The sequence below is a fragment of the Bos indicus genome, chromosome 12, assembly GCF_029378745.1.
Source record: "Bos indicus isolate NIAB-ARS_2022 breed Sahiwal x Tharparkar chromosome 12, NIAB-ARS_B.indTharparkar_mat_pri_1.0, whole genome shotgun sequence".
NCBI lineage: Eukaryota > Metazoa > Chordata > Mammalia > Artiodactyla > Bovidae > Bos > Bos indicus.
In genome coordinates, this window is record NC_091771.1 from 15,773,160 (window position 1) to 15,791,364 (window position 18,205).

The following is an 18,205-nucleotide window of genomic DNA, read 5'->3' on the forward strand; positions in this document are numbered from 1 at the left end:
CTTAGAGAATAAAACTCCAGCTCCCAGGCCCCAGCAGTTACTGTGTAAGTAGAGGGGGCTGTGTTCTGCACTCCTCTATGGACTGGCACCGCCCTTCTGGAGCTGGAGCTGCAGGTTAACAGCACAGGTGACCACAGGGTTGTTGGGGGAAGGTTGCTCTTGTGTTTCAACATCAGTTATTTTTGGCTGAGAAAAGATGGCTGATGCCCAGCCAGGGCATGCTGCCTGAAACTGTCCTCAGTGGGAGGCCTGCCAGGACCCAGCCGAGATGGCCGAGGTGAGGGAACGGGGCTGAGAGCAATGTCTGGTTGGCGAAAGGTCCACGAGTGAGCGTCATGTGGGGCTCGGGGGGCCCACGCTTCTGGTGCGGATGGGGAGTGGCCAAGGAGAGAACGAAAATGACAGGAGGAGGTAGGAGAGGACCTCCTGGGAAGACTTACAGGTGTTCAGCTTTCGTTAGAAGAGACGACATTGACTAAACACGCTTACTTTATTCAGAAACCCGAGAGACTTCCACAACAAGACGTTGGCATATTGTTCTGACGGCCGAATTAAGAGAAAGCCACTGTACCCACAGGCAGTGTGGATTTTTGTGGCCTCTTCATTCACCCTGCAGCAGAGTGGTGGATGCAGACTGACCAGTGATAGCATCTGTGTGCTGAATGGGGCCCTCGGCATGTTTTATGTATTTATTTTTTCAGCTGCATCGTGTGGCTTGTGGGCATCTTAGTTTCCCGAGCAGGAATCGAACCCATGCTTCTGGCATTGGAAGCACAGAGTCTTAACCGCTGGACCACCGGGGCATTTTAGAAGTAAGGAAAGGAAGGAGGACTCTCCCAGGTGTCTGAGTGATGGGGCCAGGCCTCCGGGCCAGAGGGCCAGCTGCACCCTCCGAGTTTCTTGTGTCTGCTGCTGAATCATGGTTCTGAACTGTCCAGAGCAGAGGAATCCTTGCTGGATACAAAAGCACTCCACCCCGAGGGAAAACACTGATGGATTTTATAACTTGATAATAAAGCTCTCTCCGGGGAGAATGCCCTCCCAGAGGTAGGAGATTAATTTTATCTTTTGCTTTTTTTGGCTGCTTCTCTTCCCCTGTGTCTTACCCATTCTTTTCTATGACTTGCTCAACAAAGGGCAAAGCGGTTTTCTAGAAAGCACCAAACCCTTGAGGCCTTTGATTTCAGAGCAGGAAAAAAATGGCCCGGGCTGAGGGCAAGCTCACAGCAGCCTGCCAAAAGAGGGTTCAACCTCTTGCCTGCTCCCCTGAACCCCAGGATCAACCCAGAGGACACATGGCATGATGGTACCTCCAGCCCCGCACCCTGGAGGAGACGCCGTCTAGTGTCCAGGCAGTGTGGCCCCAGAGGTTCCTGGGAAAGTGGCAGAGCTGTGTCTAGCTGGTCTGCAATACACACCCCCGAGCTGGCCAGGCCCCCTTCCGTAATCTGCTGTCTCCACACCCTTAGGAGTTAGCTCAGTCTGAAATAGACTAAAAGGAGGAGGGGGAAATGATGTGGACACTCAGTCTCCTTTCAACCCCAAGAGTCTGCCTCGTGACCTCGGTGACTGTTGCTCGTTTGAGAAGCAGGAGGGAAGGGAACTGCGGGTGGCAAGCAATCACCATTCTGATGGAATGTAAAACTCATTCTGTAAAACTACACCAACAAATCAGGACAAACGTCACACCAAGGTCTTGCATCACAGGATGTTTACATAATATAATGCCCATGGCAGACAGATACCAAATACCACAAAGTACCTGAGACAAAAAAACAGAAAGGAAGGAAGGAGGGGAGGAGGGAGAAGAATGGAAGGAGCCCGGAGTCCTGGTACGCAGAGATCTGAGGGCCCAGGCAGTTTCTTGGTAGAGGGGTGGCCGCACGTGAGTGTCCGGCGGCCTCTGTGTCACATCTCAGCCTCTGAAGAGCAGATCTCCGCGGCTGCAGAGATGGCAATCCCGATGGCCAGGCTGCCGTTGTCGGAGAAGTGCTGGGCCAGCGAGGTGTTGATGACGAGGCAGTCCCCATTGGTGATGACCGAGTCCACGCACTCCAGGACAGACCGGGGCGTGGCCTCCCACTTGAGACACCGGTGGTTTCTGTTGAGCTCCAGGCGATAGGTGAAGCTGTCGGCCTGGGTGGGGGTCCCGATCAGCATCATGGTGGCGAAGAACTGGGGGTGCCCTGCGTGCCTCTCCTGTTTCCTGAGCACCAGCAGGAAGTGGTGGCCAAAGCAGGAGTGGATGATGAGCCAGTCGGCCGGCGCCGGGAGGTGCATGTCCGTGGCCAGGAAGACAATGTCGGCCCCCTGGAGGATGTCCACCCTGTGCATCTGCTGTAGGTGGGGCACCACCACCTCCAGGTGGCCCTCCCACTGGCAGGAGAACAAGGGGCACAGGCAGGGCATCACCTGCGTGGCGGGCGGCCCCACCTCCTGGTGGTGCAGGTGGTGGGGCCGGGCGTGGTGGCAGAGGCGGTGACGGGGCTGGAGGGGGCAGTGGCGGTGGCAGTGGTGGTGGGGGGCGTGCGGAGGCGGGTAGCTGCTGGGCTCCGGGGCGCTCTGAGTGACGGCGTGTCTGCTGGACACATACTGTAAGAGAAGGAGAAGAGCCTTAGTGGGTTCGTGGCTGTGAGATCAGCCTCTCTGGCTGAGGACCACCTACCGCCACCCCCTCCACCAACCCCTAGGTTCAGAGTGTGGAAAGCAAACGCTCCAGTACAGGTGATGACGTGCAGTTGCTCCATCTGACTCTTTGAGACCCCGTGGACTGTAGCCCACCAGGCTCCTATGTCCCTGGGATTTTCCAGGCAACAATACTGGAGTGGGTTGCCCTTTCCCTCTCCAACCGATACAGGTAGACAAAAGCTTTATTTTGTGGAAAAAACAAAAAGAGAACCTCTAGACTGTTTTCTGAAATGGCAGCACATTTTACATTCCCATCAGCCAAGTAAGAGGGTTCTGATTTCTCCATGTCCTTGTCAACACTTGTTATTATGTGTTTTGACAAATAGGTTAATGAGACCGAATTAATTGTTTTGAATGTTTTGCCAAATTTAGATGCTGAAACATCTGTACATTTGCGTGTCATTTCAGGAGACAATGTAAATTTACCCAATTGAAAACAGAACCTCCTTCAAAAGATTCCTCCTGCAAGAAGAGACTTTCCAAATGTATTAGAGTATTACAAAAAAAAAAAAAAAAAAAACCTTAAAAAAAATGAGGGACATGGTGGATGTCTTGGGTGGTTGAGATTCTGAAAACTCAGTCGAAGAAAATGCAATATTTATGCCTTTCTGATTCTTTAATAAGATACTCAAACAGGCAATTTTCCCCTTTGAATAGCATGCATTATGATGGTCATAAGTAACAAAGAAATCAATTTTTCTGTTCTTTTTTGATATTGTTGATATTTTTGTGCAGGGACTGGAGGTCAATGGATCCCCCCCCCCCATTTTATCATTACTGATATTTTTAGAACAAAATTTCGGTAAATACCGGTTTGTCCTTCCAGTGCTGCCAGGGATTGGTACTATCTGGGGTGCCCTTCTGGGTTGTAAAACAACCATGGCACGCAGAGCTGACTGTGTGCCACTGGACTGTGGTCCCCAGGGCGGGAGTCTCAGCTGTGACTCCTGGGACTTGGCTCTACCAGGCACACTTCTGACCTGCTTTAGACTCATTGTTAAAGAACAACTTACCAGGGGCTCACCACCAGGCTTCCTAGGTGGCACTAGTGGTAAAGAACCCACCTGCCGATGCAGGGACACGTTAAGAGATGCAGATTCAATCACTGGGTTGGGAAGATCCCCTGGAGAAGGGCATGGCCACCCACTCCAGTATTCTTGCCTGGAGAATCCCATGGACAGAGCCTGGTGTGCTACTGTCCATAAGGTTACAAAGAGTTGGACACGACTGAAGCGACTTAGCAAGCACACACGCAGTATTGATATAAAATCAAAGGAAGGAGGGAGTTAGGAAGAAACACCATAGCCTCCCTTTCTCCCCTCCCTCCAGCCTCCTGCCGGTGCCTCCTGTTGGCTGAATGCAAGCAGAAGGAAGCCCGGGAGATGCACTCAGCCAGGGTCAGCTCCCCTTGGAAATGTGCTTGTGAAGAGGGAATGTCCACCTGCATGCAGATGTCTCAGTTCTCTCCTTTGTGATGTTCCTTGATCCCACCATGCTGGGCTTCCTCGGCCAGGCTTTGATAAGGCTGGTGAGGGGGAGGTAGGGAGGGCTGATACCTGTCCACAATCATTAAGCCGTCTGATGAAAATGTATATACCAGCTGACACATGCACCGCCTGGGCATGGGCTGAGAATACTGAACAGGGTACCATCCCTGCTCCCGTCTCAGCGGCTCACTGTGATTAGTGTAACATAACACAGTGCAAGGATGTAGGATGCCGGGAGGAACTCTGAGCGTGCAGATTAGGGGCGGTAGCTGTTCTGGTCAATGCAAAGCGCTGTCTACCCTCGGTGAAGCAGGAAGGGCGATGCTCTAACAAAATGGGCAAAAGGTTTGTAACAGGTTCCAAGGAGCCGGATCTGAAAGAACATGGGATGTTTAAGAAATGAGACGTTCCAAGTGGCTGTTGCTAGGGGATCTGGCAGAGATGGCGAGGAGCAGGGCCAGAGAGCAGTCGGACCATGTTGCCAAAGAGTGGGCACGGAGGTAGCACCCAGCCCTAGGGGCAATCGGTAGGAGGGCCCAAAGGCTTTAGGGAACCCCCTCAGGCAGTGCGACGCCCCAAGCCCAGCAGTAGAGCTCGCACTCAAGATGGGACCACAGTGGAGTCCTGGCACTTGTCCAACCCCTGGACTCGAGCCAGGATCATTCCAGGGAGACTCTCCCCTTCCTTCCTTCTGGCCTCATCTTCTCCTGGCCTTCCCATTGTTTAATTGCTGCAGGGTAACAAAGCCGTCAGGGATGTATTCCAGAGTGAATGACTATGCAAATACATCGTAAACTCACAGAGACTCTTGTGCTTGCTTGCTCTGCCCTGGGAAGGCGCTGAGAATAAACACAGCCTTAATCCTTTATTTCTTCATGCTCCTTCTCCTGATGCAAAATATGTTTCATTTATATACACGATCTTTGGGGTGAGCGAGGTCACAGGGCCGCTGGCTGGGAGAAGGGATTCTTTTAATTGGCAAAATGCTAATCGTTTTGGAAAATGAATTCTAATCTTCCCATCTCATACAGTGGATGTGTGAGTAATTACTTTCCTTCACTAAACTGTTAATGCAACATTAGTGATTACACTAATTAAAACTAATGAACTCTTCCAGGCTGATAAACCCCTCAGTCAGTCCAAGATCGCCTTCCTTCCATTGGCTGTCCTTAACTTGCCATTTGGAAGAGAGATCTTGAATTAACCTTTAGAATAATTCGCAAAATTGGGTTTAGAAATGTTAGGCTTTATGGACTGGGTATAATTCTCTCCGCAAGCATTAGTGAGACCATTTCCACTGAGGGTGTAATTGAATTTAAAGACATCTTCCTTAATTTCATCAGCCACACTCCCATGGTTGGTAATGGCTATCCCTCCAAATCCTGGTGTCCAAAGAGGAAACCTGCCCCTGGAAACACCATGTGACCCTTTCTCCAGCCTCTGCTCCCTCTGATCTGTGAGCTCATTTGGAGGACTGCTCTGTCCTTCTGCCTGATTCCAGGAACAGTGCCATGCTAATGGAGGCATTTCAGCTGAAGGTGGGTTTTGCACCCAATTTCAAATGACAGTCATGGGTTTTGAGTTTGCTCATGTCCTTATTTATGAGAGTTAATGAAGTGAAGCTTTTAGTACTTTCAGCAATGCTATCGATGTATTTCACACACAGGAGGGAAGATGGGGAGGAGTTATATTTCAGGGCAGGTATCAGAACATTGGAAAAGACCCTGATGCTGGGAAAGAGTGTAAGCAAAAGGAGGGAGGGGGTGGCAGAGGATGAGATGGCTAGGTAGTATCGCCAGCTCAATGAACATGAATTTAAGCAAACTCCAGAAGATAGTGGAGGACAGAGAAGCCTGGTGGGCTGCAGTCCATCAGGTCACAGAGTCGGACATGACCTCGAGACTGAACAACAGCAACAACCACAACGTTGGAAAACAGTCACGGCCAGAACCTAGCCGGGCATCAGGTCTGCAAAGACGGAAGAGTAATTGTATCTGCTTCAGGTCCCACTCTGTAGTGTTTAAAAATCCCCTCTGTTTCTGGGAAGGATGGTCAAGGCTGAAGGTTTAGTGTTTCCCATTCCATTTTCTCACCTCCCCCCCACCTCAAAACCTAACATGAGTGTGCATGTGCACACGAAACCCAGGAGGGCTCTGGAAAAGCTTCCGCCAAACAGTCAAGAAATGAGTTACGCTGAGATAGAAAACAACGATGGGGCTTTTATTTCCACTAGACTGTCTTCCTTCAAAAATGTGTCTTATGCTGCTTTTCCCCAGACTGTTGTACTTAGAACACGGAATGAATGAGATCTTCATGTGGGCAGCATGATAATGTCTGTAATTTTCTTTAAAATGCTTCAGTTGAGAGATTGTGATAGAAATGTGTACATTTTTAACCTACACTCCAGGGGCTGTCAATTCCCTAATCAGGAATTCACACTTCGAGGTGATCACCTAACATTTTATCCGAAAGGCCACACTTCAGAGATAATGACTACAGTTGCCTCGCTTAGTATCCATATTTCTGATCTACACCAGATGTTGCTAATTAACATTTCCACAGAGGTTTCCATTGGTGAAATTAGTAGTTTGTTAATCAGCATAATAGATGTACTAAGATTGTTTAAAACATTTCAGAATAATTCTGTACTTTAAGGATGAACCCAGGAGTTTGTTCCATAACTATTTCTGAATCTAGCCACTGAGTCAAGGACTTCCCATGGTCTGATGCCGTCTCTAAGAATATCAGAATCTTTTTCTTGTTAGATCACTACATACATACAAACTTTTCTTGCTGGCAGTCAAAATTATATAAATTGAGCAAGGAGACATTGGTTAGCAAATACACAGAAACTTTGAGTCCTGAGCTATATATGCCATGTGTGAGTGTGTGCTAAGTCACTTCAGTCATGTCCGACTCTCTGCAACTCCACAGACTGCGGCCCTCTGTCCATGGGATTCTCCAGGCAAGAATCGTGGAGTGGGTTGCCATGCTCTTCTCCAGGGGATCTTCCCAACCCAGGGACTGAACTTGCATCTCTTACATCGGCAGATGGGTTCTTTACTACTAGTACCACCCAGGAAGCCCCATATATGCCATAACTAATTAGAGAAGAGGGAAACGAGTTATTATTGTGAAAAGAGGAAGATAAAAATTTGGGTGGATCGATTTTAAAACCCAAGGTCTGTGGGTGAAAAGGGGTGAAAGGTATCCATACAGGTGTCTATACAGGTACTGTTCCTATGGTCTCAAAAATCTCCTGACCAAGCTGATCATCTTATAAATCCAGACCCTGGCTGTGTGAGAGGCTGGGAAGAAATATGTGGACAACACTGTGAAAGCAAAAATATAATTCAGTCCTCAAGCACCCTGGGCCTTTCTTGAGTTCCTGGATCCTGGCCCATGGCCGCCCAGCAGGTGTCCTGGAGCGTATCCATGCAAAGGCCACTGGCCTTCAGTCAGAGGCTCTGTCCTCTACCCTTCCTTCCTGTAGAAATACGTGGGTGTGTATGTGTGTGCACATGGGTGAGCATGAGTTGATAGCTGTGGGCTCATTGTGGTTCCATGGTGGTCTCCTGGTGGTTCCTCCCCCAGAATTCGAGAGTGACGGGACACTGGGACCTGATTCACGTCCAGGCACTGGTTCGTGTCCAGCCGCCATTACAGGAAGTGTAATAACAGTGTTAAAGAAGCAACTTTTCCTGCCAGTTAGGCACTCTCTTTGCTTTTACTTTTTACAGCGATTACTTCCCGAGTCTCAGCATCCTCTTTATTCTTAGCAGATGATTTCTTACCATCTGGGAAGGACGGTCTGGTGGACCGACGCCCACCTGTTAGACTGATCTGGACCCACTTTCCCCACTAGGACCAGTGACCTAACAGAAGGCTGGATGCCCCCATACCGCCTCTTCGTTTTCTGTCAACAATCACCAGGAAGCAACTTCAACCCAAGATTACAGGCCCGCCCCCCGCTGCTCCCTCCCCTTTAAGATGAGGGCCTACTGGGTTGTGCCTTCGCACCCTGAACTGGCCTTCTAGGCCGCACTCCAGATAACAGGGGTCCTAGAATTCCCTACCCAAGGACTCTTGCCTCAGCTTCCAGGAGCCTGAGCTACTTCTAGGATCCAGTACCCAGAAGGCGGGCAACGGCAGACGTGAGGTGTGGCCAGTGGGGAACTAGCTGGAGCTTGGATGGGTGGGCCGCGGGTGTGCACTTGCCTCTGCCTTGGGACTCATCGCAATGCAAGACGAAGCCTCAGTAAAAAGAAAGTGAGACAGGCTGCTGGCCGGTGACTGCAGTCTCCGGATCATCTCAAAGGGCTAATTATTAAAGCAGGAGGGTATTCGAAGAGTCGCTTCCCTTGATTTTTAGCCTCGAGGTATCCAGATAGGCAGCGTGTGGGCCTCCGCCGGCTCTTTGGCCTCCAGCCCCCGCGAACGTTAGGGGCGGGTCTGCCGTCAAACCGCGCCGCGGAGGAATCCCGCACCAGTGGCGGAGGGATCACTATTTCTTCCCCGACTCCGCCTTTCATCCGTGGGCTTTTGAGCATACTAATGAGTTTTATGAGTCTTATAGATGAAAGACCTTTCCTTAAAAGCAACTTTTTGAGTCATCAGACTTTTATATCTGCAGCCAGCAAGTGAATCCCAGGGCCTCTAGGGAGCCGTTGATAGGTTAAGATTTAATTACCTAAAGACTGTAAGCATCTGCATCGGATGACTTCAGGACCCCGGGGTGACTCAAGGGCAGGGCCTAGCCTGCTAGGAACACAATCTCAGCCAATCTGAACAACTGCAGGTTGTGGGCAACGGTTTTGCTCGTGTGCCTGGTGTTGCAATAGGTAGGATCAGGGCTGGGGGTGGGTTGCTAAAAACAGTTACACATGCGAAAGCAAACTTCAGCAGCACCAGTGTTGGCAGGCTGTGAGTGGGTGGCAGTTAGTCCTGGGTGGTCTGAGACATGCTGATGGCCAGGCTGCCCCAAGACCTCATGCCACCCTTGTTTGTGTGGTTCTTTAAAGACATCTTGACCAGACATTCCATAAGTTCAGCTCTCTCCAGCTGGACTCGCTACCCTCCCCATCGCCCACCTACAATGCACGCTACTACTACTACTAAGTCGCTTCAGTCGTGTCCAACTCTGTGCGACCCCACAGACAGCAGCCCACCAGGCTCTGCCGTCCCTGGGATTCTCCAGGCAAGGACACTGGAGTGGGTTGCCATTTCCTTCTCCAATACCTGAAAGCGAAAAGTGAAAGTGAAATCGCTCAGTCGTGTCCGACTCCTAGCGACCCCATGGACTGCAGCCTACCAGGCTCCTCTGTCCATGGGATTTTCCAGGCAAGAGTACTGGAGTGGGTTGCCATTGCCTTCTCCGACAATACACGCTATGGCCTGGCTAAGTTGTATTCCTCCTTCCAGTGTTCTGTGCTGACCAGTGCAGGTCTGTCTGCCCTGTGTTCCTTTGTGACACAGGATACACTGAACATCCAATTTTGCTGCGGGACTGTGATGTGAACTCAGGTTCCTGAACATTGCATCTTTTCTTCCCTGCTGTATCCTCAGTGCTGGCAGAACTTGGAACATGGTTGGTACCCAAGAAATATTCCTGGAGATGCTGAATGAGTGACTCTTCCCCATTGAGCTCTCACCCTAATACAGTCCAGCCACTCACTATCTGGCTGCTGCCAATCTAAGGCAAGTCAGCCTCACTGCCTTTCTGGGCTAATGTGGCAGCCTCTTAACTAGTTGTATTGAGTTGAAAGGTGACCCCCAAAAGATAGGTCTACATCCTAACCCCTGGAACTGTAAATGTGACTTTCTGTGAGAAAAGGGTCTTTGCAGATCTAAATAAATGAAGGATTTCAAGAGGAGATCACCCTGGATTATCCAGAGAGGCCCTAAATCCAATGATAAGTGTTCTTGGGAGAGACAGAAGAGAAGACGACATAGACACAGAAGAGGAAGCCATGTGAGAATGGAGGTGGAGGTTGGAGTGCGGCTGCCACAAGCCAGGGAACACCTGGAGCATCAGAACCAGAAGAGGCAAGGAAAGGTTCTCTCCTAGAGCCTGCAGAGGGAGCGTGGACCTGTTGACAACTTGATTCTAGCATTTTGGCCTCTGGAACCATTGAAAATAAAGTTCTAGTATTTTGAGCCACCAAATTTGTGGTAATTTGCAGGGCAGCCCTAGGAAATGAATACGCAAGTCTTCCTGCATCCATTCTTGGCCTCATACAGACCGTAACTTTTGTCACAGAATCTTTTAATGGTCTTCCATCACTGTCAGGATGAAACACAAACTCCTACGTGTGCCATCAAGAACCAGCATACTCTAGAAGATGTACAGGTGGCCAGTAAGCACGTGCAAAAATGTTCAGCCTCACGAATTCTTAGAGAAATGATAATCAGTGAAATCACATTGGTCAGAATGGCCATCATCAAAAAAGTCTACAAATAATAAATGTTGGAGAGGGTGTGGAGAAAAGGGAGCCTCCTATATTCTTAGAATTTAAATTGGTGCAGCCACTATGGAAACAGTATGGAGATTCCTTTAAAAACTAAAAATAGAGCTACCATAGGATTCAGCAATCTTGCTCCAGGGCATATATCCAGAAAAGATGAAAACTCTAATTCAAAAACACACCTGTAGCCCAATGTTCATAGCATCACTGTTTACAATAGCCATGACATGGAAGCAACTTAAATGTCTATAGACAGATGAGTGGATAAAAAAGATGTGGTATATATATAAACACATTAAATATATAGGGGAATATTACTCAGTCATAAAAAGTGAAATAATGCCATCTACAACAACATAGATGGAGCCGGATATTACCATACCAAGGGAAGTCAGACAAATATATGATATCACGTATATATACAATCTAAAAATGTGATACAAATGCACTTATTTATAAAACAGAAATAGACTCACAGACATAGAAGACAAACTTATGGTTACCAAAGAGGAAAGAGAGGAGGAGGGATAAACTGGGACTTTGGGAGTAACAGATACACACTACTGTATATAAAATAGATAAACACCCAGGACCTGCTATAGAGCACAGGAACTATATTCAATACTCACAATAATCTACAATGGAAAAGAATGTGAAAAAGAATATATATATATATATATTCTTATATGCATAACACAATCACTTTGCTGTAAACCTAAAACTAACACAAAGTTGTAAATCAACTATACTTCAAAGAACAAAATCCCATATTCTCTGCATCATCTTTTTTTTTTTCTCTGCATCCTATTTGCTACTCAGCCTAAGCACATTGACCTCTTACTGTTTTTTTGAACACACTATCCACACACTTGCCCCGGGTTTTTTGTCTATTCCCCTTACTTGAAACAATCCCACATACCCACGTGGCTCACTGTCACACTTCATTCACATCTCTGTCCCACAACTGCCTCTACTCTGAGGCTGTCCTTCACTTAACTGTTAAAGAAACCCTCTCAATCCCCTTACTCTGCTTTAGTTCAATTCCTAGTATTTTTCAGTTCTATACAACTATACATTATAGTATATGTAGGTCATACATTTTTTTTTGTATACTGTCAGTATTCCCTACTGCAATGTAAGTTTCTTGGGACTAGGAATTTGGCTGTGTTCACTGTTGTATCTCTAGAACATTATAAGGTACCTTAAAGAGCTCAATAACTGTTTTTGTTTGTTTTTGAATGAATGGTTACATTCCTTTGGGTCTTAAACTTTTCCATCTGGGTTGGGAAGATCTCCTGGAGAGAGAAATGGCAACCCAGTCCAGTATTCTTGCCTGGGGAATCACATGGACAGAGGAGCCTGGGGGAGTGGTGTGTACAGTCCGTGGGATCACAAAAGAGTCAGACACAACTGACCGGCTAAACAACAACAATGATGACTTTCAGGCCTGTCTCATCCTGGCTCCCAGTCCGTCTCCAAATCTCCCAGCACTGAGGAATTCATGCCTACACATCTGCATTCCTCTGAATCTTCCAGGTCCAAGATGATAGAAGCAAGGGTTTCCTCTCTGTCTGCTTAGGACCTCTGCTCAAAATTCTGGTTTCCTCCCTGAGGCTTGCTTTAGGATGACTGGGACAGGGAATGGCCTCGCTGTCAGGAAACGTCTACAGCCAGACGTGGATGTAGCCAGTCTTTCCCAGAATGATTGTCAGCTCAGTATCCCTGGGCTAACACCAGAGCTGCATAAATCTAGAGCAGAGAACCAGGTCATTTCACATACAAAAAAAAAAAAAAAATCCATCTTCAAACAGCACACTTAATTCCCAATAATCATTTTAGCAAATTGGGCCTTCCGATAAGCCTGCCCCTAAAATAGGAAGTGTGTCGTTTGACCAAGGGTGGATGGGAAGATAGTGCTGCGGGGAAAAAGAAAACATTTTTGAAGGCAGACCCGCCAGGGTATGAATCCTGGCTTTGCTATTAAAAGCTCTGAGGCTGTGGGCTCATTAATTAACCTCTCCATTCTTGTTTCTTCCTTTATAAGTTGGGAATTGTAATATCTCATAAGGTTGGAGTAAGGACTGAATGAAATACAAAATATTGGGTTGGCCCAAAAGTTCGTTCGGTTTTCTCCATAAGCTGTTACAGAAAAATCCAAGTGAATTTTCTGGCCAACTCAACACATTGTATAGTGCCTAAGCCAGAGTAAGAAGATATTATTGTCATTATTGCCATCATCACTATTATTATCATGGTTATTGAATAGCTAGCTGCTGAAGATATAAGCTAAGGAAATTCACTCTACATAATTTCTAGATTCATAACTGAATTGGATGGAATCATAAAAACACCAAAACCTTTCCAGACACCCCCTCAAACCTCCCTGACAGCTCTCACTCCAGACCAGTGTTTGCACTCGTAGAAAGCCTTTTACTCAATATTTTCATCTCGTCACTAGCCAATGGATGCTGGCTGCAAGGTACAGAGTAACTTAATCCATGTAGAGAGCCTAGTTTAGTGCCTGAAACATAGGAGGTACTCAATAACTGATCGTTATTATCTTCATTATCATCATCTACTTGGACAGTAAGGAGATCAAACCAGTCCATCCTAAAGGAAATCCACCCTGAATATTCATTAGAAGGCCTGATGCTGAAGCTGAAGCTCCAATACTTTGGCCACCTGATGCGAAGAGCTGACTCATTGGAAAAGACCCTGATGCTGGAAAAGATTGAGGGTAGGAGGAGAAGGGGGCGACAGAAGATGAGATGGTTGGATGGCATCACTGACTCAGTGGACATGAGTTTGAGTAGACTCTGGGAGATGGGGAAGGACAGGGAAGCCTGGTGTGCTCTGGTCCATGGGTTTGCAAAGAGCCCGACATGACTGAGCGACTGAACATCATCATCTACTAGCATTTTGGGCACTGCAAAGCTGCTGGAAAGTTCAGGCAATTCTATGAGCAGGTGTGCATTGGTCCCCCCAGCTTCTTAGAAGCTCATCCCTTTCTCCTCCATTGATCGAGCATTTCTCCTAGGGCCTCTTACCCATGGTGGCCAGGCCTAAGTGGCATTACGTAATGCAGTGCCCTCCCCTAAGACAGGCTCTCCCTGCTTAAGAGAGCCTCTTCCGCCCTTTCTGTGTCTTTTTTTTTTTGGCTGCACCATGAGGCATGTGGGATCTTAGTCCCTCGACCAGGGATCAAACCCACAACCCCTACATCAGAAGCGTGGAATCTTAACTACTGGACTGCCAAGGAAGTCCCTTTCTACGTCTTTAAAATATGTTTCCTGAGAGAAGATTGCCCTGTGTGTCTGCTTCCTGGAGCCTCATGCCTACACTACCCACGGCTTACCTGGTATATGGCTATTAATATATAGTTGACAAATGAAAATTTGGTAAAGGCAATAATATTCATGTTGATCTGAACCATCATTTTAAATGACCTCTAAGCATCTGCTATGTGGAAGAGTTCCTGAATAAACAAAGGCATGCCCACACTGGGATGGCTTAAATGAAACAGATCAACAGTACCATGTGTGGGCAAGGAAGTGGAGCGGGTAAAACCTCAGACACTGCTAATGGGAGTATAAATTGGTACAGTCATGTTGGGCCACTTTTGGGGCAATATCTGCTGCAGCTAAATACAAGCCAGCCACTTTGACTCAGCACCTTGATCCCTCAGCATTCATCTGTTGGGAAACAGTTCTCTGTTCAACTCTTGCATTTCTGTACACCTGGCAAGCCAGGCATTCAATGTCTGTTGTTTCAGATTATGTTTTCAAGGATGTTTGCATATTGAACAGCCTTGAGATAGAGAGATACTGTTTCACTCTGGAGCAAAAGAAAGATTTGCTTACAGCCTTGGGACTCAGATGGGGCTTCCCTGATAGCTCAGTTGGTAAAGAATCCACCTACAACGTGGGAGACCTGGGTTCGATCCCTGGGTTGGGAAGATTCCCTGGAAAAGGGAAAGGCTACCCACTCCAGTATTCTGGCCTGGAGAATTCCATGGACTGTATAGTATATGGGGTCACAAAAAGTCATACACCACTGAGCAACTTTCACGTTCTTTGGGACTCAGATATTGTATCTCCCTCTAGAACTAAGGGCAAGCATACTTACTGTCCATTATAAAAAATTGGTTGGGAATACTTCCTGGTGGTCCAGAAAGACTCTGTGCTCATCCAATGCAGGGGGCCTGGGTTTGATCCCTGGTCAGGGAACTAGATCCCACGTGCCACAACTGAGAGTTCACGTGCCGCAACTAAAGATCTTGCATCTGCAACAATCAGAGATCCCACGTGCCACAACAAAGTCCTGCTACAGCCAAATAAATCAATAAAAATAATTATTTTTTTTAAAAATTAGAACTCCCCGAGCATTTGTAAGGCACCCTACTGTGGGTGGGTGTCATTTGGCCTTCTCTGTGTTAATTACTCTTTGAGGATTGAGTCTCAAGGAACTGGTGCAAAAATGCAAATATTCTGGCTGCTGCTGTTGCTGTGAGTGGGAAATTGCCTGACCTCTCTGAGCCAGGAGTGTTGTGTCTTCTGCCAGCTTCAGTGAAACAGGTAGGCTACTTTGTGAGCCAACCAGTTGAGTAAAATCTCAGACTCCTTTTGGTTACATTGAGCCCCTGACAGAAGTGAGCAAAGTAAGATCAGCAAACATACACACAGATATTTATAGAAGGATTAATTCACAGTAGCTAGAAATCTAAAAACCACTAAGTGTGCTTTCAATGGATACACTACTGTCTAAGCTGGGATGCTATCTGGCTGTCACAGGAGAGTGAACGACTGCTACACATATGGATCCATTTCAGAAACGTCTTGGTTAACAGAAGCTAGACACAGAGGAGTACATCCTGAACGATGCCATGTGTATGAAGTTGAAAAACACGTACAGTTGACCTATGGTGAGAGGTTTGTGTGGGGGCGCATCGACTAGGAAGAGACGTGAGGGAATCTCTGCGAGGGGGCGGGGCTGGAAATGTTTCAGCAGTTGCTGCTGCTGCTGCTAAGTCGCTTCAGTCGTGTCCGACTCTGTGCGACCCCATAGACGGCAGCCCACCAGGCTCCTCTGTCCCTGGGATTCTCCAGGCAAGAACACTAGAGTGGGTTGCCATTTCCTTCTCCAATGCAGGAAAGTGAAAGTGAAGTCGCTCATTCGTGTCCGACTCTTTGTGACCCCATGGACTGCAGCCTACCAGGCTCCTCCGCCCATGGGATTTTCCAGGCAAGAGTACTGGAGTGGGGTGCCATTGCCTTCTCCGTTAGTAGTTAGGTGGATCAAAATCTGTTATGTACTAGAGATTTGTGTACTTTACTGCACGCTATACATGAAAAAACATAAACCAAACAACACATAGAAAAGAAGAAAGAAGGACTTCCCTGGTAGTCCAGTGGTTGAGAATCCGCCTGCCAACACAGGGGCCATGGGTTCCATCTCCGGTCCAGGAAGATCCCACACGCTGCAGAGCAACTAAGCCCGTGGCGCCACAACTCCTGAGCCTGCGCCCTGGAGCCCAAGCTCTGCAGCAAGAGAAGCCCGCCCACCGCAACTGGAGAGTAGCCCTCGCTCGCTGCCGCTAGAGAAAGCCCGTGCGCAGCAATGAAGACCCAGCTCAGCCAGAAATAAATAAATTAATACAGTTTTTAAAAAAAGAATCTTACCGTTAAGATTTTTAATACGGATTTTTAATCCGTATTAAAAAAGAATAAAGAAGGAGACTGGGGGAATGGGGGTGGATGGCTCTTGTCTCCAGGTCACTGTTAAATGGGCATACTGTACGGTCCTTAAGGCAGAAAACTTTTTTTTTTATGTTCCCACGTGTTCATTTGCTCCTCTGTGGATCTTGGTGCCCTGTGATGCTAGTAACTAGGGTGACTGGAGGACAAGGGTGGGAGTTAGAGAAGGGCCAGGCACTGGGCATCCACGGAGAGTGAGAGTCCCTTGGGCTTGGAAGATGGGGTCAGACTGACACTTCCGGGGAGACTGGAAATTTGAGGAAAGGATTGAAGGGATGCATAGCCATGCCTGGAATGGGGCAGGGCCAGCCCTTTGGTCGTGGGAGCAGAAGACACTTTTTTGAGTCTAGATGAGGGGCTAAGGACTGAGACTAACACCAGGGCAGGACCGAGAACTAGAGGAGACCCGCCTCTGGCTGTGGGACGAGAGCTGTGTGTCTCCTCTCTCTGGGGCAAGGCCCCCCTCACCCCTGCTGACGGCTCAGACTCAATCCCCTTGAGCAAGGTAGGGGCAGGTGTTTTATTGACTCTAAAGCTCTCCCAGTCGCTGGGTACATATTTAATAAAAATTTCAGGCTTAAGGGGGCGACTTGGGAAGGCAGGAAGGAGAATTGCTGCCTGCTGGGCTTGGAGGGTGAGCAGTCCAGCCAGTCCCTAATAACTCCTTCATCCAATATTCATCTCTGAGTTATTACGGTCACCATGCGTCTCTAAGGAACATGATTATTAGTGTCCACTAAGATAATTAGTCCAATATACTTCAAGGCGGTTGAAAGCATCCCCATAATTGTATTTCTTTCTAGAATTCACTGTGGCTGCATTTCAACATTGGTCCCGTTTTGGTCCCATTTCCTTCACTTCCTCCCAGAGTCCCAAACACTCCATCTCCTAAAGGGAAGATGATCATGGGGCCCCAGACTCCAGCTGGGCCCTCTGCAGGCTATGCTGGTTGAACCCTGCACAGCACCTGCAGTGTGGGTCCCCTCTAGGGTCACCCCAGGAAGGGGGCTAGGCTGGCTTTCTATCACCCCATCATTCCCCTCGCTCTTAGGGGATATTCTAGAAGGGCAAGCGCATGCCCTGCACTCATGTGAATCTTCCATAGCATCCCCGGCAGTTCCATCAGCAGAAAAACTCCCCTTTCACTAATCCACTGAGAGGGGGCTAGACCTGTCTAGCTCAAACACCGCAGCGTGCATGCGAATGACCTGGGCATCTTGTGAAAAAGCAGACTCTGACTCAGCCAGCATGTGTGGGACTGAGATTCCTGGATTTCAAAGCTGCTGGGTCATGGACCACAGTTTGAGGAGCAAGGGGCTAGACGCACTCTTCCTGTCAGCTTAGATCCTACTGGGCATCTCCTGGACTCAAATAGATGGTTCTCAATGGTCTCAGACATTTCTCTTAACTCTCTGGTTCTTTAACAAACTTCAAGGGCACCTTCATAACAGGCTCCCCTCTTCTGCAGGATAACGACTTGATCTGTCAGTCGTGTGGGGTCCCCGGTATCCAGGCAGAGCCTGGTAACATGGACTTGCTTCCCAGGAGGGGCAGAGGGGGAAGAAGGGAAGGCAGAGCACTGAGGGACTTTTTAAGCACAGAGTGGGAAGTTGGTTTATCTTCTTTATTTTCACAGTATTTAAATTCATTTTTTAGGAGCGAGTTTAGCTTTAATTAATAAATTCTTCATTTTTTTTATAGCTGCCTGTAATTTCCCACTATTTAATTTAATTGGGTTTTCATGTTCGGAATTTAGAAGCAGCTTCCTCCTCCGAGTTTAAAGTAGTAAAACATAAACAAACAAATATCACCC

The 18,205-nt window shown here is 47.8% G+C and overlaps 1 protein-coding gene across 1 annotated transcript in view; it reads right to left on the reverse strand.

The window, feature by feature from the left end:
• Positions 1-288: 288 nt before the first annotated feature.
• Positions 289-18,205, reverse strand: part of SIAH3 (siah E3 ubiquitin protein ligase family member 3) — a 72,404-nt gene continuing 54,487 nt past the window's right edge. Inside the window, exon 2 of the mRNA XM_019971891.2 lies at positions 289-2,592. Coding sequence (XP_019827450.2) covers positions 1,909-2,592 — 684 coding nt within the window. The 3' untranslated portion in view covers positions 289-1,908. The remainder of the gene's footprint in view (positions 2,593-18,205) is intronic.